The 25,027-nt window shown below is 42.9% G+C and overlaps 1 protein-coding gene across 5 annotated transcripts in view; it reads right to left on the reverse strand.

Annotated features, from left to right (window-relative positions):
• Positions 1–25,027, reverse strand: part of Nak (Numb-associated kinase) — a 555,804-nt gene that overhangs the window by 195,914 nt on the left and 334,863 nt on the right. For all 5 annotated transcript variants that reach the window (XM_071680832.1, XM_071680812.1, XM_071680802.1 and 2 more), the window contains one exon: positions 23,773–23,884. In XM_071680832.1, coding sequence (XP_071536933.1) covers positions 23,773–23,884 — 112 coding nt within the window. The remainder of the gene's footprint in view (positions 1–23,772; positions 23,885–25,027) is intronic.

A 25,027-nucleotide genomic window follows, 5' to 3' on the forward strand; every position in this document is an offset into this window, starting at 1 on the left:
GAACTTTCGCCCCTTCCCCCACCCTATGATTCACTTCCGCTTCCATGGCTCCATCCGCTGCTAAATCCACACCCAGATATCTAAAACACTTCACTTCCTCCAGTTTTTCTCCACTCAAACTTACCTTCCAATTGACTTGACCCTCAACCCTACTGTACCTAATATCCTTGCTCTTATTCACATTTACTCTCAGCTTTCTTCTTTCACACACTTTATCAAACTCAGTCACCAGCTTCTGCAGTTTCTCACACGAATCAGCACTGTATCATCAGCGAACAACAACTGAATCACTTCCCAAGCTCTCTCATCGCCAACAGACTGCATACTTGCCCCTCTTTCCAAAACTCTTTTTTAAACCAGGTATATCCTGGTATAAAAAGAGAGATATATGTAAGTAGGAAAGATGGCCAGAGAGCGTTATTGGATTACGTGTTAATTGATAAGCGCGCGAAAGAGAGACTTTTCGATGTTAATGTGCTGAGAGGTGCAACTGGAGGCGTTGGTGAAGATTTGTAGAGGTTTTCAGAAAAGAAGATAGAATGTTGGGGTGAAGAGAGTGGTGAGAGTAAGTGAGCTTGGGAAGGAGACTTGTGTGATGAAGTACAGAATGGAAAAAGGTGAGAACAAAGGATGTAAGGGGAGTGGGGATGAATGTATTTAGGGAAACAGTGATGGCTTGCACAAAAGATGCTTGTAGCATGAGAAGCGTGGGAGGTGGGCAGATTAGAAAGGGTAGTAAGTGGTGGGATGAAGAAGTTAGATTATTAGTGAAAGAGAAGAGAGAAATTTGAAAAATTTTTGCAGGGAAATAATGCAAATGACTGGGAGATTTATGCAATAAAGAGGCAGGAGGTCAAGAGAATGGTGCATCAGGTGAAAAAGAGGGCAACTGAAAGTTGGGGTCAGAGAGTATCATTAAATTTTAGGGAGAATAAAAAGGTGTTTTGGATGGAGGTAAATAAAGTAAGACAAGGGAACAAATGGGAACTTCAGTGAATGGAGCTAATGGGGAGGTGATAACAAGTAGTGGTGATGTTAGAAGGAGATGAAGTGAGTATTTTGAAGGTTTTTTGAATGTGTTTGATGATAGACTGGCAGATATTGGGTGTTTTGGTCGAGGTGGTGTGCAAAGTGAGAGGGTTAGGGAGAATGATGTGGTGAACAGAGATGAGGTAGTAAAAGCTTTGCGGAAGAGGAAAGCCGGCAAGGCAGCGGGTTTGGATGGTATTGCAGTGGAATTTATTAGAAAAGGGGGTGACTGTACTGTTGACTGGTTGGTAAGGTTATTTAATGTATGTATGACTCATCGTGAGATGCCTGAGGATTGGCAGAATGCTTTCATGGTGCCATTGTAAAAGGCAAAGGGGATAAAAGTGAGTGCTCAAATTACAGAGGTATAAGTTTGTTGAGTATTCCTGGGAAATTATATGGGAGGTATGTTTGAAGGAATAGTGGTTCCAACAATGTTGTATGGTTGCGAGGCTTGGACTATGGATAGAGTAGTGCGCAGGAGGGTGGATGTGCTGGAAATGAGATGTTTGAGGACAATATGTGGTGTGAAATGGTTTGATCGAGTAAGTAATAATAGGGTAAGAGAGATGTGTGGTAATAAAAAGAGTGTGGTTGAGAGAGCAGAAGAGGGTGTTTTGAAATGGTTTGGTCACATGGAGAGAATGAGTGAGGAAAGATTGACCAAGAGGATATATGTGTCAGAGGTGGAGGGAACGAGGAGAAGTGGGAGACCAAATTGGAGGTGGAAAGATGGAGTGAAAAAGATTTTGAGTGATCGGGGCCTGAACATGCAGGAGGGTGAAAGGCGTGCTCGGAATAGAGTGAATTGGAACGATGTGCTATACCGGGGTCGATGTGCTGTCAATGCATTGGACCAGGGCATGTGAAGCGTCTGGGGTAAACCATGGAAAGTTCTGTGGGGCCTGGATGTGGAAAGGGAACTGTGGTTTCGGTGCATTATTACATGACAGCTAGAGACTGAGTGTGAACGAATGGGGCCTTTGTTGTCTTTTCCTAGCGCTACCTCGCACACATGAGGGGGGAGGGGGTTGTTATTTGATGTGTGGCGAGGTGGCGATGGGAATGAATAAAGGCAGACAGTATGAATTATGTACATGTGTATGTATGTATATGTCTGTGTGTGCATATATATGTATACATTGAGATGTATAGGTATGTATATTTGCGTGTGTGGACGTGTATGTATATACATGTGTATGTGGGTGGGTTGGGCCATTCTTTCGCCTGTTTCCTTGCGCTACCTCACTAACGCGATAGACAGCGACAAAGCAAAATTAATAAATTTAAATATTGATTGAGAGGGTGAAGGCATGTACAGAGCATCAGATTGGGAAAAGCAGTGTGGTTTCAGAAGTGGGAGAGGATGTGTGGGGCAGGTGTTTGCTTTGAAGAATGTATGTGAGAAATACTTAGAAAAGCAAATGAATTAGTATGTAGCATTTATGGATCTAGAGAGGGCATATGGTAGAGTTGATAGAGATGTTCTGTGGAAGGTATTAAGAATATATGGTGTGGGAGGCAAATTGTTAGAAGCAGTGAAAAGTTTTTAGAGAGGATGTAAGACATGTAAGAAGAGTGCAAAGTGATTGGTTCTCAGTAAATGTCGGTTTGTGGCAGGGGTGCGTGATGTCTCCATGGTTGTTTAATTTGTTTATGGATGGGGTTTTTAGGGAGGTGAATGCAAGAGCTTTGGAAAGAGGTAAAAGTATGCAGTCTGTTGTGGATGAGAGACCTTGGGAATTGAGTCAGTTGTTGTTCGCTGATGATACAACGCTGGTGGCTGATTTGGGCAAGAAATTACAGAAGCTGGTGACTGAGTTTGGTAATGCGTGTGAAAGAAGAAAGCTGAGAGTAAATGTGAATACGAGCAAGGTTATTAGGTACAGTGGGGTTGAGGGACAAGTCAATTCTGAGGTAAGTTTGAATGGAGAAAAACTGGAGGAAGTGAAATGTTTTAGATATCTGGGAGTGGATTTGGCAGCAGATGGAACCATGGAAGTGGAAGTGAATCATAGGGTGGGGGAGGGGGTGAGGGTTCTGGGAGCATTGAATAATTTGTGGAAGGCGAGAACGTTACCTCAGAAAGCAAAAATAGGTACGTTTGAAGGAGTAGTGGTTCCAACAATGTTATATGGTTGCGAGGCATGGGCTATAGATAGACTTGTGCGGAGGAGGGTGGATGTGTTGGAAATGAGATGTTTGAGGACAATATGTGGTGTGAGGTGGTTTGATCGAGTAAGTAATGAAAGGGTAAGAGAGATGTGTGGTAATAAGAAGAGTGTGGTTGAGAGAGCAGAGGAGGGTGTTTTGAAATGTTTATTTTTAATTTTCCAAAAGAAGGAACACAGAAGGGGGCCAGGTGACGATATTCCCTCAAAGGCCAAGTCCTCTGTTCTTAACACTACCTCGCTAATGCAGGAAATGGCAAATAGTATGAAAGAAAAAGAAATATATAAATGAGAGTTGGGGTGAGAGAGTATCATTAAATTTTAGGGAGAATAAAAAGATGTTTTGGAAGGAGGTAAATAAAGTGCATAAGAATGGGAACTTCAGTGAAGGGGGATAATGGTGAGGTGATAAGGAGTGGTGATGTGAGAAGGAGATGGAGTGAGTATTTTGAAGGTTTGTTGAATGTGTTTGATGATAGAGTGGCAGATATAGGGTGTTTTGGTCGAGGTGGTGTGCAAAGTGAGAGGGTTAGGGAAAATGATTTGCTAAACAGACAAGAGGTAGTGAAAGCTTTGCGGAAGATGAAAATCGGCAAGGCAGCGGGTTTGGATGGTATTGCAGTGGAATTTATTATAAAATGGGGTGACTGTATTGTTGACTGGTTGGTAAGGTTATTTAATGTATGTATGATTCATGGTGAGGTGCCTGAGGATTGGCGGAATGCTTGCAAAGTGCCATTGTACAAAGGCAAAGGGGACAAAGGTGAGTGCTCAAATTACAGAGGTATAAGTTTGTTGAGTATTCCTGGGAAATTATATGGGAGGGTATTGATTGAGAGGGTGAGGGCATGTACAGAGCATCAGATTGGGGAAGAGCAGTGTGATTTCAGAAGTGGTAGAGGATGTTTGCTTTAAAGAATGTATGTGAGAAATACTTAGAAAAGCAAATGGATTTGTATGCAGCATTTATGGATCTGGAGAAGGCATATGATAGAGTTGATAGAGATGCTCTGTGGACGGTATTAAGAATATATGACGTGAAAGGCAAGTTGTTAGAAGCAGTGAAAAGTTTTTATTGAGGATGTAAGGCATGTGTACGTGTAGGAAGAGAGGAAAGTGATTGGTTCTTAGTGAATGTAGGTTTGCGGCAGGGGTGTGTGATGTCTCCATGGTTGTTTAATTTGTTTATGGATGGGGTTGTTAGGGAGGTAAATGCAAGAGTTTTGGAAAGAGGGGCAAGTATGCAGTCTGTTGGGGATGAGAGAGCTTGGGAAGTGAGTCAGTTGTTGTTTGCTAATGATACAGCACTGGTGGCTGATTCATGTGAGAAACTGCAGAAGCTGGTGACTGAGTTTGGTAAAGTGTGTGAAAGAAGAAAGTTGAGAGTAAATGTGAATAAGAGCAAGGTTATTAGGTACAGTAGGGTTGAGGGTCAAGACAATTGGGAGGTAAGTTTGAATGGAGAAAAACTGGAGGAAGTAAAGTGTTTTAGATATCTGGGAGTGGATTTGGCAGCGGATGGAACCATGGAAGCGGAAGTGAGTCATAGGGTGGGGGAAGGGGCAAAAATTCTGGGAGCCTTGAAGAATGTGTGGAAGTCAAGAACATTATCTCGGAAAGCAAAAATGGGTATGTTTGAAGGAATAGTGGTTCCAACAACGTTGTATGGTTGAGAGGCGTGGGCTTTGGATAGAGTTGTGCGCAGGAGGGCCGATGTGCTGGAAATGAGATGTTTGAGGACAATATGTGGTGTGAGGTGGTTAGATCGAGTAAGTAATAATAGGGTAAGAGAGATGTGTGGCAATAAAAAAAGAGTATAGTTGAGAGAGGAGAAGAGGGTGTTTTGAAATGGTTTGGTCACATGGAGAGAATGAGTGGGGAAAGATTGACCAAGAGGATATATGTGTAGGTGGAGGGAACGAGGTGAAGTGGGAGACCAAATTGGAGGTGGAAAGATGGAGTGAAAAAGATTTTGAGTGATCGGGGCCTGAACATGCAGGGGGGTGAAAGGTGTGCAAGGGATAGAGTGAATTGTTACGATGTGGCATAACGGGGTTCATGTGCTGTCAATGGATTGAACCAGGGCATGTGAAGCGTCTGGGGTAAACATGGAAAGTTCTGTGGGGCCTGGATGTGGAAAGGGAGCTGTGGTTTTGGTGCATTATTATATGACAGCTAGAGACTGGGTGTGAACGAATGGGGCCTTCGTTGTCTTTTCCTAGCATTACCTCGCACACATGAAGGGGAAAGGGGTTGTTATTTCGTGTGACGAGGTGGCGATGGTAATGAATAAAGGTAGACAGTATTAATTATGTACATGTGTACATATCTATATGTCTGCGTGTGTATATATATGTATACGTTGAGATGTATAGGTATGTATATTTGCGTGTGTGGACGTATATGCATATACATGTGTATGTGGATGTGTTGGGCCATTCTTTTGTCTGTCTACTTGTGTTACTTCGCTAACGCGGGAGACATCGACGAAGCAAATAAAAAAAAATAACATATATATATATTGACGTTTGTGTAAATAAATTATACATTTCCTTTTTTCCATATCCAGAGGTTGAACCATTATGTGACATTCATTTTTTTCATTCATTTCAAGCTAGAAGTTTCAGTTTTCTGAATTGTTTCTTACATTTTTCATATGTATATATGTGTATGTGTGTGTGTGTGTGTGTGTGTATGTGCGTATGTATGTGTATGTGTGTGTATATGTATATATATATGTATATTATCCCTGGGGATAGGGGTGAAAGAATACTTCCCACGTATTCCTCGCGTGTCGTAGAAAGCGACTAGAGGGGACGGGAGCGGGGGGCCAGAAATCCTCCCCTCCTTGTATTAACTTTCTAAAATGGGAAACAGAAGAAGGAGTCACGCGGGGAGTGCTCATCCTCCTCGAAGGCTCAGAGTGGGGTGCCTAAATGTGTGTGGATGTAACCAAGATGTGAAAAAAGGAGAGATAGGTGGTATGTTTGAGGAAAGGAACCTGGATGTTTTGGCTCTGAGTGAAACGAAGCTCAAGGGTAAAGGGGAAGAGTGGTTTGGGAATGTCTGGGGAGTAAAGTCAGGGGTTAGTGAGAGGACAAGAGCAAGGGAAGGAGTAGCAATACTCCTGAAACAGGAGTTGTGGGAGTATGTGATAGAGTGTAAGAAAGTAAATTCTCGATTAATATGGGTAAAACTGAAAGTTGATGGAGAGAGGTGGGTGATTATTGGTGCTTATGCACCTGGGCATGAGAAGAAAGATCAAGAGAGGCAAGTGTTTTGGGAGCAGCTGAATGAGTGTGTTAGTGGTTTTGATGCACAAGACCGGGTTATAGTGATGGGTGATTTGAATGCAAAGGTGAGTAATGTGGCAGTTGAGGGAATAATTGGTATACATGGGGTGTTCAGTGTTGTAAATGGAAATGGTGAAGAGCTTGTAGATTTATGTGCTGAAAAAGGACTGATGATTGGGAATACCTGGTTTAAAAAGCGAGATATACATAAGTATACTTATGTAAGTAGGAGAGATGGCCAGAGAGCGTTATTGGATTATGTGTTAATTGACAGGCGTGCGAAAGAGAGAGTTTTGGATGTTAATGTGCTGAGAGGTGCAACTGGAGGGATGTCTGATCATTATCTTGTGGAGGCTAAGGTGAAGATTTGTATGGGTTTTCAGAAAAGAAGAGTGAATGTTGGGGTGAAGAGGGTGGTGAGAGTAAGTGAGCTTGAGAAGGAGACCTGTGTGAGGAAGTACCAGGAGAGACTGAGTACAGAATGGAAATAGGTGAGAACAATGGAAGTAAGGGGAGTGGGGGAGGAATGGGATGTATTTAGGGAATCAGTGATGGATTGCGCAAAAGATGCTTGTGGCATGAGAAGAGTGGGAGGTGGGTTGATTAGAAAGGGTAGTGAGTGGTGGGATGAAGAAGTAAGAGTATTAGTGAAAGAGAAGAGAGAGGCATTTGGACGATGTTTGCAGGGAAAAAATGCAATTGAGTGGGAGATGTATAAAAGAAAGACACAGGAGGTCAAGAGAAAGGTGCAAGAGGTGAAAAAAAGGGCAAATGAGAGATGGGGTGAGAGACTATCATTAAATTTTAGGGAGAATAAAAAGATGTTCTGGAAGGAGGTAAATAAAGTGCGTAAGACAAGGGAGTAAATGGGAACTTCAGTGAAGGGCGCAAATGGGGAGGTGATAACAAGTAGTGGTGATGTGAGAAGGAGATGGAGTGAGTATTTCGAAGGTTTGTTGAATGTGTTTGATGATAGAGTGGCAGATATAGGGTGCTTTGGTCGAGGTGGTGTGCAAAGTGAGAGGGTTAAGGAAAATGATTTGGTAAACAGAGAAGAGGTAGTGAAAGCTTTGCGGAAGAAGAAAGCTGGCAAGGCAGCAGGTTTGGATGGTATTGCAGTGGAATTTATTAAAAAAGGGGGTGACTGTATTGTTGACTGGTTGGTAAGGTTATTTAATGTATGTATGACTCATGGTGAGGTGCCTGAGGATTGGCGGAATGAGTGCATAGTGCCATTGTACAAAGGCAAAGGGGATAAGAGTGAGTGCTCAAATTACAGAGGTATAAGTTTGTTGAGTATTCCTGGTAAATTATATGGGAGGGTATTGATTGAGAGGGTGAAGGCATGTACAGAGCATCAGATTGGGGAAGAGCAGTGTGGTTTCAGAAGTGGTAGAGGATGTGTGGATCAGGTGTTTGCTTTGAAGAATGTATGTGAGAAATACTTAGAAAAGCAAATGGATTTGTATTTAGCATTTATGGATCTGGAGAAGGCATATGATAGAGTTGATAGAGATGCTCTGTGGAAGGTATTAAGAATATATGGTGTGGGAGGAAAGTTGTTAGAAGCAGTGAAAAGTTTTTATCGAGGATGTAAGGCATGTGTACGTGTAGGAAGAGAGGAAAGTGATTGGTTCTCAGTGAATGTAGGTTTGCAGCAGGGGTGTGTGATGTCTCCATGGTTGTTTAATTTGTTTATGGATGGGGTTGTTAGGGAGGTAAATGCAAGAGTTTTAGAAAGAGGGGCAAGTATGAAGTCTGTTGGGGATGAGAGAGCTTGGGAAGTGAGTAAGTTGTTGTTCGCTGATGATACAGCGCTGGTGGCTGATTCATGTGTGAAACTGCAGAAGCTGGTGACTGAGTTTGGTAAAGTGTGTGGAAGAAGAAAGTTAAGAGTAAATGTGAATAAGAGCAAGGTTATTAGGTACAGTAGGGTTGAGGGTCAAGTCAATTGGGAGGTAAGTTTGAATGGAGAAAAACTGGAGGAAGTGAAGTGTTTTAGGTATCTGGGAGTGGATCTGGCAGCGGATGGAACCATGGAAGCGGAAGTGGATCATAAGGTGGGGGAGGGGGCGAAAATTCTGGGGGCCTTGAAGAAGGTGTGGAAGTCGAGAACATTATCTCGGAAAGCAAAAATGGGTATGTTTGAAGGAATAGTGGTTCCAACAATGTTGTATGGTTGCGAGGCGTGGGCTATGGATAGAGTTGTGCGCAGGAGGATGGATGTGCTGGAAATGAGATGTTTGAGGACAATGTGTGGTGTGAGGTGGTTTGATCGAGTGAGTAACGTAAGGGTAAGAGAGATGTGTGGAAATAAAAAGAGCGTGGTTGAGAGAGCAGAAGAGGGTGTTTTGAAATGGTTTGGGCACATGGAGAGAATGAGTGAGAAAAGATTGACCAAGAGGATATATGTGTCGGAGGTGGAGGGAACGAGGAGAAGTGGGAGACCAAATTGGAGGTGGAAAGATGGAGTGAAAAAGATTTTGTGTGATCAGGGCCTGAACATGCAGGAGGGTGAAAGGAGGGCAAGAAATAGAGTGAATTGGAGCGATGTGGTATACCGGGGCTGACGTGCTGTCAGTGGATTGAATCAAGGCATGTGAAGCGTCTGGGGTAAACCATGGAAAGCTGTGTGGGTATGTATATTTGTGTGTGTGGACGTATGTATATACATGTGTATGGGGGGGGTTGGGCCATTTCTTTCGTCTGTTTCCTTGCGCTACCTCGCAAACGCGGGAGACAGCGACAAAGTATAAAAAAAAAAAAAAAAAATATATATGTTCTTAACGCTACCTTGCTAACGCGGGAAATGGCGAATAGTTTGAAAGAAAGAAAGAATATATATATATATTTTCTTTCTTCTTTTAAACTATTTGCCACACACGCAAATATACATACCTACAAGGCTTTCCATGGTTTACCCAAGACGCTTCACATGCCTTGATTCAATCCACTGACAGCACGTCAACCCCGGTATACCACATCGATCCAATTCACTCTATTCCTTGCCCTCCTTTCACCCTCCTGCATGTTCAGGCCCCGATCACACAAAATCTTTTTCACTCCATCTTTCCACCTCCAATTTGGTCTCCCACTTCTCCTCGTTCCCTCCACCTCCGACACATATATCCTCTTGGTCAATCTTTTCTCACTCATTCTCTCCATGTGCCCAAACCATTTCAAAACACCCTCTTCTGCTCTCTCAACCACGCTCTTTTTATTTCCACACATCTCTCTTACCCTTACGTTACTTACTCGATCAAACCACCTCACACCACACATTGTCCTCAAACATCTCATTTCCAGCACATCCATCCTCCTGCGCACAACTCTATCCATAGCCCACACCTCGCAACCATACAACATTGCTGGAACGACTATTCCTTCAAACATACCCATTTTTGCTTTCCGAGATAATGTTCTCGACTTCCACACATTCTTCAAGGCTCCCAGAATTTTCGCCCCCTCCCCCACCCTATGATCCACTTCCGCTTCCATGGTTCCATCCGCTGCCAGATCCACTCCCAGATATCTAAAACACTTTACTTCTTCCAGTTTTTCTCCATTCAAACTTACCTCCCAATTGACTTGACCCTCAACCCTACTGTACCTAATACCCTTGCTCTTATTCACATTTACTCTTAACTTTCTTCTTTCACACACTTTACCAAACTCAGTCACCAGCTTCTGCAGTTTCTCACATGAATCAGCCACCAGCGCTGTATCATCAGCGAACAACAACTGACTCACTTCCCAAGCTCTCTCATCCCCAACAGACTTCATACTTGCCCCTCTTTCCAAAACTCTTGCATTCACCTCCCTAACAACCCCATCCATAAACAAATTAAACAACCATGGAGACATCACACACCCCTGCCGCAAACCTACATTCACTGAGAACCAATCACTTTCCTCTCTTCCTACACGTACACATGCCTTACATCCTCGATAAAAACTTTTCACTGCTTCTAACAACTTGCCTCCCACACCATATATTCTTAATACCTTCCACAGAGCATCTCTATCAACTCTTATCATATGCCTTCTCCAGATCCATAAATGCTACATACAAATCCATTTGCTTTTCTAAGTATTTCTCACATACATTCTTCAAAGCAAACACCTGATCCACAAATCCTCTACCACTTCTGAAACCACATTGCTCTTCCCCAATCTGATGCTCTGTACATGCCTTCACCCTCTCAATCAATACCCTCCCATATAATTTACCAGGAATACTCAACAAACTTATACCTCTGAAATTTGAGCATACATTTATGAACCTGGAGAAGGCATATGATAGGGTGGATAGAGATGCTTTGTGGAAGGTTTAAGAGTATATGGTGTGGCAGGTAAGTTGCTAGAAGCAGGGAAAATTTTTACCAAGGATGTAAGGGATGTGTACGAGTAGAAAGAGAGGAAAGTGATTGGTTCCCAGTAAATGTCAGTTTGCGGCAGCAGTGCGTAATGTATCCATGATTGTTTAATTTGTTTATGGATGCGGTGGTTAGGGAGGTGAAAGCAGGAGTTTTGGAGAGAGGGACAAGGATGCAGTGAGTTGTGGATGAGAAGGTTTGGGAAGTAAGTCAGTTGTTGTTCGCTGGTGGCTGATTCGGGTGAGAAACTGCAGAAGTTGGTGGCTGAGTTTGGTTATGTGTGTGAGAAGAAAGGTGAGAGCAAATGCGAATAGGAGCAAGGTTATTAAGTTCAGTAGGGTTGAGGGACAAGTTAATTGGGGGTAAGTTAAATTGGAGAAAGTGAAGTGTTTTAGATATCTGGGAGTGGACTTAGCAGCAGATGGAAACATGGAAGCGGAAGAGAGTCACAAGGTGGGGGAGGGAGCGAAGGTTCTGGGAGCGTTGAAGAATGTGTGGAAGGTGAGAACATTATCTTGGAGAGCAAAAATGGGTATGTTTGAAGGAATAGTGGTTCCAACAATGTTATATGGTTACGAGGCATGGGTGGATGTGTTGGATATGAAGTGTTTGAGGACAGTATGTGGTGTGAGGTGGTTTGATCGAGTGAGTAATGAAAGAGTAAGAGATGTGTGGTAATAAAAAGAGTGTGGTTGAGAGAGCAGAAGAGGGTGTGTTGAAATGGTTTGGACACCTGGAGAGAATGGTGAGGAATGATTGACAAAGAGGATAGATGTGTCAGTGGTGGAGGGAAGAAGAAGCGAGAGACCAAATTGGAGGTGGAAGGATAGAGTGATAAAGATTTTGAGCAATCGTGGCCTGAACAAACAGGAGGGTAAAAGGTGTGCAAGGAATAGATTGAATTGGAATGACGTGGTATACCTGGGTTGACATGCTGTTAATGGATCGAACCAGGGTATGTGAAGCATCTGGGGTAAACCATGGAAAGGTCTGTGGGGTCTGGATGTGGAAAGGGATCTGTGGTTTCGGTGCATTACACATGACAGATAGAGTCTGAGCACGAACAAATGTGGCCTTTTTTTTCTCTGTTCCTGGAGCTGCCTTACTGGAGGAAGGGAGGGAGGGAGGGAGGGAATGCTATTTTGTGTGTGGAGGGGTGGTGATGGGAATGGATGAAGGCAGCAAGTATGGACATATACATGTGTATATATATGAATGTGCATAGTGCCAATGTACAAAGGCAAAGGGGATAAGAGTGAGTGCTCAAATTACAGAGGTATAAGTTTGTTGAGTATTCCTGGTAAATTATATGGGAGGGTATTGATTGAGAGGGTGAAGGCATGTACAGAGCATCAGATTGGGGAAGAGCAGTGTGGTTTCAGAAGTGGTAGAGGATGTGTGGATCAGGTGTTTGCTTTGAAGAATGTATGTGAGAAATACTTAGAAAAGCAAATGGATTTGTATGTAGCATTTATGGATCTGGAGAAGGCATATGATAGAGTTGATAGAGATGCTCTGTGGAAGGTATTAAGAATATATGGTGTGGGAGGAAAGTTGTTAGAAGCAGTGAAAAGTTTTTATCGAGGATGTAAGGCATGTGTACGTGTAGGAAGAGAGGAAAGTGATTGGTTCTCAGTGAATGTAGGTTTGCGGCAGGGGTGTGTGATGTCTCCATGGTTGTTTAATTTGTTTATGGATGGGGTTGTTAGGGAGGTAAATGCAAGAGTTTTGGAAAGAGGGGCAAGTATGAAGTCTATTGGGGATGAGAGAGCTTGGGAAGTGAGTCAGTTGTTGTTCGCTGATGATACAGCGCTGGTAGCTGATTCATGTGAGAAACTGCAGAAGCTGGTGACTGAGTTTGGTAAAGTGTGTGGAAGAAGAAAGTTAAGAGTAAATGTGAATAAGAGCAAGGTTATTAGGTACAGTAGGGTTGAGGGTCAAGTCAATTGGGAGGTGAGTTTGAATGGAGAAAAACTGGAGGAAGTGAAGTGTTTTAGATATCTGGGAGTGGATCTGGCAGCGGATGGAACCATGGAAGCGGAAGTGGATCATAGGGTGGGGGAGGGGGCGAAAATTCTGGGGGCCTTGAAGAATGTGTGGAAGTCGAGAACATTATCTCGGAAAGCAAAAATGGGTATGTTTGAAGGAATAGTCGTTCCAACAATGTTGTATGGTTGCAAGGCGTGGGCTATGGATAGAGTTGTGCGCAGGAGGATGGATGTGCTGGAAATGAGATGTTTGAGGACAATGTGTGGTGTGAGGTGGTTTGATCGAGTGAGTAACGTAAGGGTAAGAGAGATGTGTGGAAATAAAAAGAGCGTGGTTGAGAGAGCAGAAGAGGGTGTTTTGAAGTGGTTTGGGCAAATGGAGAGAATGAGTGAGGAAAGATTGACCAAGAGGATATATGTGTCGGAGGTGGAGGGAACGAGGAGAAGAGGGAGACCAAATTGGAGGTGGAAAGATGGAGTGAAAAAAATTTTGTGTGATCAGGGCCTGAACATGCAGGAGGGTGAAAGGAGGGCAAGGAATAGAGTGAATTGGAGTGATGTGGTATACCGGGGTTGACGTGCTGTCAGTGGATTGAATCAGGGCATGTGAAGCGTCTGGGGTAAACCATGGAAAGCTGTGTGGGTATGTATATTTGCGTGTGTGGACGTATGTATATACATGTGTATGGGGGGGGGGTTGGGCCATTTCTTTCGTCTGTTTCCTTGCGCTACCTCGCAAACGCGGGAGACAGCGACAAAGTATAATAAAAAAAAATAAATATATGAATGTGTATGCATACACTGAAATGTATATGTATGTATATGTGCATGTGCGGGCATTTACGTATGTACATGTGTATGTGGTTGGGTTGGGCCTTTCCTTGTCTGTTTCCTTGTGCTAACTTGCTAACGTGGGAGATGGCGGTCAAGTATAATAAATAAAAAATAAAAATATATTTATTTTGCTTTGTCGCTGTCTCCCACATTAGCGAGGTAGCGCAAGGAAACAGACGAAAGAGTGGCCCAACCCACCCACATACACATGTATATACACACGTCCACACATGCACATATACATACCTATATATCTCAACATATACATATATATACACACACAGACATATACATATTTACACATGTACATAATTCATACTCTCTGCCTTTATTCATTCCCATCGCCACCCCGCCACACATGAAATAACAACCCCCTACCCCCTAATGTGCGCGAGGTAGCACTAGGAAAAGACAACAAAGGCCACATTCATTCACACTCAGTCTCTAGCTGTCATGTAATAATGCACCGAAACCACAGCTCCTTTTCCACATCTAGGCCCCACAGAACTTTCCATGGTTTACCCCAGACACTTCACATGCCCTGGTTCAATCCATTGACAGCATGTCGACCCCGGTATACCACATTGTTCCAATTCACTCTATTCCTTGCATGCCTTTCACCCTCCTGCATGTTCAGGCCCCGATCACTCAAAATCTTTTTCACTCCATCTTTCCACCTCCAATTTCGTCTCCCATTTCTCATTCCCTCCACCTGTGACACATATATCCTCTTTGCCAATCTTTCCTCACTCATTCTCTCCATGTGACCAAACCATTTCAAAACACCCTCTTCTCCTCTCTCAACCACACTCTTTTTTATTACCTCACATCTCTCTTGCCCTATTATTACTTACTCGATCAAACCACCTCACACCACATATTGTCCTCAAACATCTCATTTCCAGCACATCCACCCTCCTCTGCACAACTCTATCCATAGCCCACACCTCGCAACCATATAACAATGTTGGAACCACTATTCCTTCAAACATACCCATTTTTGCTTTCCAAGATAATGTTCTCAACTTCCACACATTCTTCAACGCTCCTAGAACTTTCACCCCCTCCCCTACCCTATAATTCACTCCCGCTTCCATGGTTCCATCCGCTGCCAAATCCACTTCCAGATATCTAAAACACTTCACTTCCTCCAGTTTTTCTCCATTCAAAGTTACCTCCCAGTTGACTTGTCCCTCAACCCTACTGTACCTAATAACCTTGCTCGTATTCACATTTACTCTTAACTTTCTTCTTTCACACACTTTACCAAACTCAGTCACCAGCTTCAGCAGTTTCTCACATGAATCAGCCACCAGTGCTGTATCACTAGCGAACAACAACTGACTCACTTCCCAAGCTCTCTCATCCACAACGGACTGTATACTTGCCCCTCTTTCCAAAACTCTTGCATTCACCTCCCTAAAAACCCCATCCATAAACAAATTAAACAACCATGGAGACATCACACACCTCTGCTGCAAACCTACATTCACTGAGAACCAATCACTTTCCTCTCTTCCTACACGTACACATGCCTTACATCCTCGATAAAAACTTTTCACTGCTTCTAACAACTTGCCTCCCACACCATATATTCTAAATACCTTCCACAGAGCATCTCTATCAACTCTATCATATGCCTTCTCCAGATCCATAAATGCTACATACAAATCCATTTGCTTTTCTAAGTATTTCTCACATACATTCTTCAAAGCAAACACCTGATCCACACATCCTCTACCACTTCTGAAACCACACTGCTCTTCCCCAGTTTGATGCTCTGTACATGCCTTCACCCTCTTAATCAATACCCTCCCATATAATTTCCCAGGAGTACTCAACAAACTTATAACTCTGTAATTTGAGCACTCACTCTTGTCCCCTTTGCCTTTGTACAATGGCACTATGCACGCATTCCGCCAATCCTCAGGCACCTCACCATGAATCATACATACCTTAAATACCCTTACCAACCAGTCAACAATACAGTCACCCCCTTTTCTAATAAATTCCACTGCAATACCATCCAAACTTGCTGCCTTGCCGGCTTTCATCTTCCGCAAAGCTTTTACTACCTCTTCTCTCTTTACCAAATCATTTTCCCTAACCCTCTCACTTTGCATACCACCTTGACCAAAACACCCTATATCTGCCACTTTATCATCAAACACATTCAACAAACCTTCAAAATACTCACTCCATCTTCTTCTCACATCACCACTACTTGTTATCACCTCCCCATTAGCCCCCTTCACTGAAGCTCCCATTTGCTCCCTTGTCTTACGCACTTTATTTACCTCCTTCCAAAACATCTTTTTATTCTCCCTAAAATTTAATGATACTCTCTCACCCCAACTCTCATTTGCCCTCTTTTTCACCTCTTGCACCTTACTCGACCTCCTGTCTCTTTCTTTTATACATCTCCCACTCATTTGCATCTTTTCCCTGCAAAAATCGTCCAAATGCCTCTCTCTTCTCTTTCACTAATAATCTTACTTCTTCATCCCACCACTCACTACCCTTTCTAATCAACCCACCTCCCACGCTTCTCATGCCACAAGCATCTTTTGCGCAAGCCATCACTGATTCCCTAAATACGTCCCATTCCTCCCCCACTCCCCTTACCTCCTTTGTTCTCGCCTTTTTCCATTGTGTACTCAGTCTCTCCTAGTACTTCCTCACACAAGTCTCCTTCCCAAGCTCACTTACTCTCACCACCCTCTTCACCCCAACATTCTCTCTTCTTTTCTGAAAACCCCTACAAATCTTCACCATCACCTCCACAAGATAATGATCAGACATCCCTCCAGTTGCAGCTCTCAGCACATTAACATCCAAACGTCTCTCTTTCGCGCACCTGTCAATTAGCTCGTAATCTTAACACGTAAGCTTGTAGATTTATGTGCTGACAAAGGACTGGTGATTGGGAATACCTGGTTTAAAAAGAGAGAGATACATGAGTATACGTATGTAAGTAGGAGAGATGGCCAGAGAGCGATATTGGATTACGTGTTAATTGATAGGCACGCGAAAGAGAGACTTTTGGATGTTAATATGCTGAGAGATGCAACTGGAGGGATGTCTGATCATTATCTTGTGGAGGCAAAGGTGAAGATTTGTAAAACTTTTCAGAAAAGAAGAATGTAAGGGTGAAAAGAGTGGTGAGAGTAAGTGAGCTTGGGAAGGAGACTTGTGGGAGGAAGTACCAGGAGAGACTGAGTAGAGAATGGAAAAAGGTGAGAACAAAGGAGGTAAGGGGAGTGAGGGAGGAATGGGATGTATTTAGGGAAGCAGTGATGGCTTGCGTATAGATGAGAAGCGTGGGAGGTGGGCAGATTAGAAAGGGTAGTGAGTGGTGGGATGAAGAAGTAAGAGTATTAGTGAAAGAGAAGAGAGAGGCATTTGGACGATTTTTGCAGGGAAATAATGCAAATAAGTGGGAGATGTATAAAAGAAAGAGGCAGGAGGTCAAGAGGAAGGTGCAAGAGGGGAAAAAGAGGGCAAATGAGAGTTGGGGTGAGAGAGTATCATTAAATTTTAGGGAGAATAAAAAGATGTTTTGGAAGGAGGTAAATAAAGTGCGTAAGACAAGGGAACAAATGGGAACTTCAGTGAAGGGGGCTAATGGGGAGGTGATAACAAGTAGTGGTGATGTGAGAAGGAGATGGAGTGAGTATTTTGAAGGATTGTTGAATGTGTTTGATGATAGAGTGGCAGATATAGGTTGTTTTGGTCCGGGTGGTGTGCAAAGTGAGAGGGTTGGGGAAAATAATTTGGTAAAGAGAGAAGAGGTAGTAAAAGCTTTGCAGAAGATGAAAGGCAGCAAGGCAGTGGGTTTGGATGGTATTGCAGTGGAATTTATTAAAAAAGGGGGTGACTGTGTTGTTGACTGGTTGGTAAGGTTATTTGATGTATGTATAACTCATGGTGAGGTGCCTTAGGATTGGTGGAATGCTTGCATAGTACCATTGTACAAAGGCAAAGGGGATAAAAGTGAGTGCTCAAATTACAGAGGTATAAGTTTGTTGAGTATTCCTGGGAAATTTTATGGGAGGGTATTGATTGAGAGGGTGAAGGCATGTACAGAGCATCAGATTGGGGAAGAGCAGTGTGTTTTCAGAAGTGGTAGAGGATGTGTGGATCAGGTGTTTGCTTTGAAGAATGTATGTGAAAAATACATAGAAAAGCAAATGGATTTGTATGTAGCATTTATGGATCTGGAGAAGGCATATGATAGAGTTGATAGAGATGCTCTGTGGAAGGTATTTAGAATATATGGTGTGGGAGGCAAGTTGTTAGAAGCAGTGAAAAGTTTTTATCGAGGATGTAAGGCATGTGTACGTGTAGGAAGAGAGGAAAGTGATTGGTTCTCAGTGAATGTAGGTTTGCAGCAGAGGTGTGTGATGTCTCCATGGTTGTTTAATTTGTTTATGGATGGGGTTTTTAGGGAGGTGAATGCAAGAGTTTTGGAAAGAGGGGCAAGTATACAGTCCGTTGTGGATGAGAGAGCTTGGGAAGTGAGTCAGTTGTTGTTCGCTAGTGATACAGCACTGGTGGCTGATTCATGTGAGAAACTGCTGAAGCTGGTGACTGAGTTTGGTAAAGTGTGTGAAAGAAGAAAGTTAAGAGTAAATGTGAATAAGAGCAAGGTTATTAGGTACAGTAGGGTTGAGGGACAAGTCAACTGGGAGGTAACTTTGAATGGAGAAAAACTGGAGGAAGTGAAGTGTTTTAGATATCTGGAAGTGGATTTGGCAGCGGATGGAACCATGGAAGCGGGAGTGAATTATAGGGTAGGGGAGGGGGTGAAAGTTCTAGGAGCGTTGAAGAATGTGTGGAAGTCGAGAACATTATCTTGGAAAGCAAAAATGGGTATGTTTGAAGGAATAGTCGTTCCAACAATGTTGTATGGTTGCGAGGCGTGGGCTATGGATAGAGTTGTGCGCAGGAGGATGGATGTGCTGGAAATGAGATGTTTGAGGACAATATATGGTGTGAAGTGGTTTGATCGAGTAAGTAATGTAAGGGTAAGAGAGATGTGTGGAAATAAAAAGAGCGTGGTTGAGAGAGCAGAAGAGGGTGTTTTGAAATGGTTTGGGCACATGGAGAGAATGAGTGAGGAAAGATTGACAAAGAGGATATACATGTCGGAGGTGGAGGGAACGAGGAGAAGTGGGAGACCAAATTGGAGGTGGAAAGATGGAGTGAAAAAGATTTTGAGTGATCGGGGCCTGAACATGCAGGAGGGTGAAAGGCGGGCAAGGAATAGAGTGAATTGGATCGATGTGGTATATTGGGGTCGATGTGCTGTCAATGGATTGAATCAGGGAATGTGAAGCGTCTGGGGTAAACCATGGAAAGTTCCGTGGGGCCTGGATGTGGAAAGGGAGCAGTGGTTTCGGGCATTATTGCATGACAGCTAGAGACTGAGTGTGAACGAATGGGGCCTTTGTTGTCTTTTCTTAGCGCTACCTCACACACATGAGGGGGGAGGGGGATGTTATTCCATGTGTGGCAAGGTGGCGATGGGAATGAATAAAGGCAGACAGTGTGAATTGTGTGCATGTGTATCTGTGTGTGTATATATATGTGTACATTGAGATGTATGGGTATGTATATTTGCGTGTGTGGACGTGTATGTATATACATGTGTATGGGTATGGGTTGGGCCATTTCTTTCATCTGTTTCCTTTTGCTACCTCGCAAACGCAGGAGACAGGGACAAAGCAAAGAAAAAAAAATCTACAAGCTCTTCACCATTTCCATTTACAACACTGAACACCCCATGTACACCAATTATTCCCTCAACTGCCACATTACTCATCTTTGCATTCAAAACACCCATCACTATAACCTGGTCTCGTGCATCAAAATTACTAACACACTCACTCAGCTGCTCCTAAAACACTTGTCTCTCATGATCTTTCTTCTCATGCCCAGGTGCATATGCACCAATAATCACCCATCTCTCTCCATCAACTTTCAGTTTTACCCATATCAATCTAAAGTTTACTTTCTTACATTCTATCACATACTCCCACCACTCCTGTTTCAGGAGTAGGGCTACTCCTTCCCTTGCTCTATTCCTCTCACTAACCCCTGACTTTACTCCAAAGACATTCCTAAACCACTCTTCCCCTTTACCCTTGAGCTTCGTTTCACCCAGAGCCAAAACATCCAGTTTCCTTTCCTCAAACATACTACCTATCTCTCCTTTTTTCTCATCTTGGTTACATCCACACACATTTAGACACCCTAATCTGAGCCTTCGAGGAGGATGAGCACTCCCCGCGTGACTCCTTCTGTTTCTCCTTTTAGAAAGTTAAAATACAAGGAGGGGAGGGTTTACATCCCCCCGCTCCCGTCCCCTTTAGTCGCCTTCTACGACATGTGAGGAATATTATTCATGTAATATATCTGATCGCCATTTCCGGAATAAAGGAGGTATTGCCAGGAAACAGGTGAGGAACAACCTATCCACTCGTACACATATTTTTTTTTTTTTTTTTTTGCTTTGTCGCTGTCTCCCGCATTTGCGAGGTAGCGCAAGGAAACAGACGAAAGAAATGGCCCAACCCACCCCCATACACATGTATATACATACGTCCACACACGCAAAATATACATACCTACACAGCTTTCCATGGTTTACCCCAGACGCTTCACATGCCCCGATTCAACCCACTGACAGCACGTCAACCCCGGTATACCACATCACTCCAATTCACTCTATTCCTTGCCCTCCTTTCACCCTCCTGCATGTTCAGGCCCCAATCACACAAAATCTTTTTCACTCCATCTTTCCACCTCCAATTTGGTCTCCCTCTTCTCCTCGTTCCCTCCACCTCCGACACATATATCCTCTTGGTCAATCTTTCCTCACTCATTCTCTCCATGTGCCCAAACCATTTCAAAACACCCTCTTCTGCTCTCTCAACCACGCTCTTTTTATTTCCACACATCTCTCTTACCCTTACGTTACTTACTCGATCAAACCACCTCACACCACACATTGTCCTCAAACATCTCATTTCCAGCACATCCATCCTCCTGCGCACAACTCATACATATACATATACATGTGTATATACTTGTGTATGTGGGTGGGTTGGGCCATTCTTTCGTCTGTTTCCTTGCGCTACCTCGCTAACACAGGAGACAGGGACAAAGTATAATATAAAACAAAATACACACGTACATATTCATACTTGCTTGCCTTCATCCATTCTTGATGCCACCCCACCCCACCCCACAGGAAACAGCATCACTACCCACTGCTACAGTAGATAGTGCCAGGAAAACAGACAAGGCCACATTTGTTTACACTCATTCTTTAGATGTCGTGTGTAATGCACCGAAACCACAGCTCTCTATCAACATCCAGGCCCCACACACCTTTCCATGGTTTACCCTAGACGTTTCACATGCCCTGGGTCAGTTCACTGACAGCATGTTGAACCCGGTATACCACATTGTTCCAATTCATTCTATTGCTTGCATGCCTCTCAACTTCCTGTATATTCAGGCCCTGATCACTCAAAATCCTTTGTACTCCATCTTCCATCTCTAATTTGGTCTCCCAATTCTCCTTCTTCCCTCCACCTGATACATATCCTCTTTGTCAACCTTTCCTCACTCATTCTCTCCATATGTCCAAACCATTTCAACACACCCTCTTCTGCTCTCTTAACTACACTCTTTATCACCACACATCTCTCTTATCCTCTCATTACTTACTTGATCAAAACCACCTCACACCACATACTGTCCTCAAACATTTCATTTCCAACACATCCACATTCCTCCATCCAATCCTATTTATAGCCCATGCCTAACAACCATATAATATCGTTGGAACTACAAATCCTTCAAACATACCAATTTTTGCTCCCCAAGATAACATTCTCTCTTTTCACACATTCTTCAATGCTCTCAGAACCTTCGCCCCCACCCCCACCCTATGACTCACTTCCACTTCCATAGTTCCATTCGCTGCTAAGTCCACTTCTACATATCTGAAACACTTCACTTCCTCCAATTTTTCTCCATTCAAACTCACATCTCAACTAACTTGCCCTCAACCATGCAGAACCTAATAACCTTGTACTTATTTATTCACTCTCAACTTTCTTCTTTCACACAATTTTCCAACTCAGTTACTAACTTCTGCAGTTTCTCACTTGAATCAGCCACCAGTGCTGTATCATTGGCAAATACCAAATGACTCACTTCCCAGGCCCTCTCATTCCCAACAAGCTGCATACTTGCCCCTCTCTCCAAAACTCATGCATTTACCTCCCTAACCACCTGCAGACTGACCTTCACTGGGAACCAATCACTCTCCTCTCTTCCTACTCTTTCCCATGCCTTATACCCTTGATAAAAACCTCTCACTGCTTCTAGCAGCTCAGCTCGCACACTGTATACTCTTAAGACCTTCCACAAAGCATCTCTATCCATCCTGTCATATGTTTTCTCCAGATCCACAAATGCCACATACAAATCCATCTGTTTCTCTATGTATTTTTCACACACATTCTTCACAGCAAACATTTTATCCATACATCCTTTACCACTTCTGAAACCACAGTGCTTCTCCCCAATCTGATGCACTGTACATGCCTTCACTCTCTAATACCCTCCTATACAATTTTTCAGGAACACCCAACAAACTTCTGTCTCTGCAGTTTGAACACTCACTTTTATCCCCTTTACCTTTGTACAATGGCACTATACATGCATTTTGCCAATCCTCAGGTGCTTCACCAAGATCCATACATACACTAAATATCCTTATCAACCAATCAACAGCAGAGTCACCCCTTTTCTTCATAGTTTCAACTGCAATACCATCCAACCCGGCCACCTTGCCAGATTTCATCTTCCAGAAGGCTTTCACCGTCTCTTCTCTCTTCACCAGACTCTTACTTATATTTACACCAACTCTCAACTCCCTCCTTTTACATCAGCAAACTGCAAATAACCCACCTCCCAGGACTCCCTTTTTCATACTGCTGACTCACCCCTCTCTCCTTTTATGTATGCTACATAGTTTGATTGATGAACAACATGATGGAGGGGAAAGTTTGTTTCCATTATAGTTTACATCTGAGGTCTGTAAAAGGTAAATAATCTGTGATTCAGGGTGTGGGTAAGTTATATTGGAATTTGGAATGCGGTGAGCATATAAAAAACTTTAGGTTGTAGAGGAAGACGGTGATCTGATGGAAAATAGTATACAGCTAAGATATTCATATTCTTTTCTTTATATGAAAGATGAGATGATTGCTCTTGAGATGAATAAACATAATGAAAGCTTTGCTTAAGTTGTAGCTTCACACCAACCTATAGGGATTCCATAACAACCATTCAAAACTGTAACTCAGTTTGAAGATAATCATGTCATGTTAAACTGCACCTACAGATAGTTCATGGAGGAATCACGTGCCTGACATTCTGTGACATCTTTCGTAGGCTCCTAATTTCTCTCTCCCAATACAACACCAAATAATTAAAATTGTTTTGGTTGTAGAAAAAAGAAATAATCATTATAGCATTATTGCTTATATCTCCAGTGATGGGAAAATGACTTCAAGTATTTCATACAATTTTGCCTGTGTAAATGAAATGAAGATAAAAATCTATACTACAATATCTATATGTATAGTGTGAAATCCTGCCCGGAGAGAAATCATACGTATTGTGCTAAGGTGGCTATACATGTGTAATCCTGCCTAGGAAAATCACAATCATCGTACTCATCCTGCCTAACCATTTCATCTGGTCCACTGAACTCCCATCATGACAATACAGAGGGGTGTAAACTACTACTTTCAATGTTTTCTTTATCTATGGATAACACACACATTCAGTAATTTTCTTCATTCATTTCATTTTAGCTCATTAAGTATTCGTTTCTTTGTACTGATTTTTCTTTATATCTCTGTTGATACATTAAGTTATGATCCCACCGACAGCATTCTAATTCATGCAAAGACGGCAAAAATTAATGGGAAAGTGGAATGTGACATGTAAATTTGTCTTACAACTATACAACTTGAAAAACTGATGGAATACATACCTGTGATCCCTCGTCAGTCTGTGTAATGTTTGCTGGACCCCCTTCTTTCTCAGTACACCTGACTGAAGCTTCAAAGGGTGCAAGGAACTGTGTCGTCTCATTGGCAAATGTTCTAAAAGAAATAAAAATTGCATTATGAATAATGAGCCAGAGGTGTAAGTTTGTTGAGTATTCCTGGTAAATTATATGGGAGGGTATTGATTGAGAGGGTGAAGGCATGTACAAAGCATCAGATTGGGGAAGAGCAGTGTGGTTTCAGAAGTGGTAAAGGATGTGTAGATCAGGTGTTTGCTTTGAAGAATGTATGTGAGAAATACTTAGAAAAGCAAATGGATTTGTATGTAGCATTTATGGATCTGGAGAAGGCATATGATAGAGTTGATAGAGATGCTCTGTGGAAGGTATTAAGAATATATGGTGTGGGAGGCAAGTTGTTAGAAGCAGTGAAAAGTTTTTATCGAGGATGTAAGGCATGTGTACGTGTAGGAAGAGAGGAAAGTGATTGGTTCTCAGTGAATGTAGGTTTGCGGCAGGGGTGTGTGATGTCTCCATGGTTGTTTAATTTGTTTATGGATGGGGTTGTTAGGGAGGTAAATGCAAGAGTTTTGGAAAGAGGGGCAAGTATGAAGTCTGTTGGGGATGAGAGAGCTTGGGAAGTGAGTCAGTTGTTGTTCGCTGATGATACAGCGCTGGTGGCTGATTCATGTGAGAAACTGCAGAAGCTGGTGACTGAGTTTGGTAAAGTGTGTGGAAGAAGAAAGTTAAGAGTAAATGTGAATAAGAGCAAGGTTATTAGGTACAGTAGGGTTGAGGGTCAAGTCAATTGGGAGGCGAGTTTGAATGGAGAAAAACTGGAGGAAATGAAGTGTTTTAGATATCTGGGAGTGGATCTGGCAGCGGATGGAACCATGGAAGCGGAAGTGGATCATAGGGTGGGGGAGGGGGCGAAAATTCTGGGGGCCTTGAAGAATGTGTGGAAGTCGAGAACATTATCTCGGAAAGCAAAAATGGGTATGTTTGAAGGAATAGTGGTTCCAACAATGTTGTATGGTTGCGAGGCGTGGGCTATGGATAGAGTTGTGCGCAGGAGGATGGATGTGCTGGAAATGAGATGTTTGAGGACAATGTGTGGTGTGAGGTGGTTTGATCGAGTGAGTAACGTAAGGGTAAGAGAGATGTGTGGAAATAAAAAGAGCGTGGTTGAGAGAGCAGAAGAGGGTGTTTTGAAGTGGTTTGGGCACATGGAGAGAATGAG

The sequence above is a fragment of the Panulirus ornatus genome, chromosome 2 (assembly GCF_036320965.1).
Source record: "Panulirus ornatus isolate Po-2019 chromosome 2, ASM3632096v1, whole genome shotgun sequence".
NCBI lineage: Eukaryota > Metazoa > Arthropoda > Malacostraca > Decapoda > Palinuridae > Panulirus > Panulirus ornatus.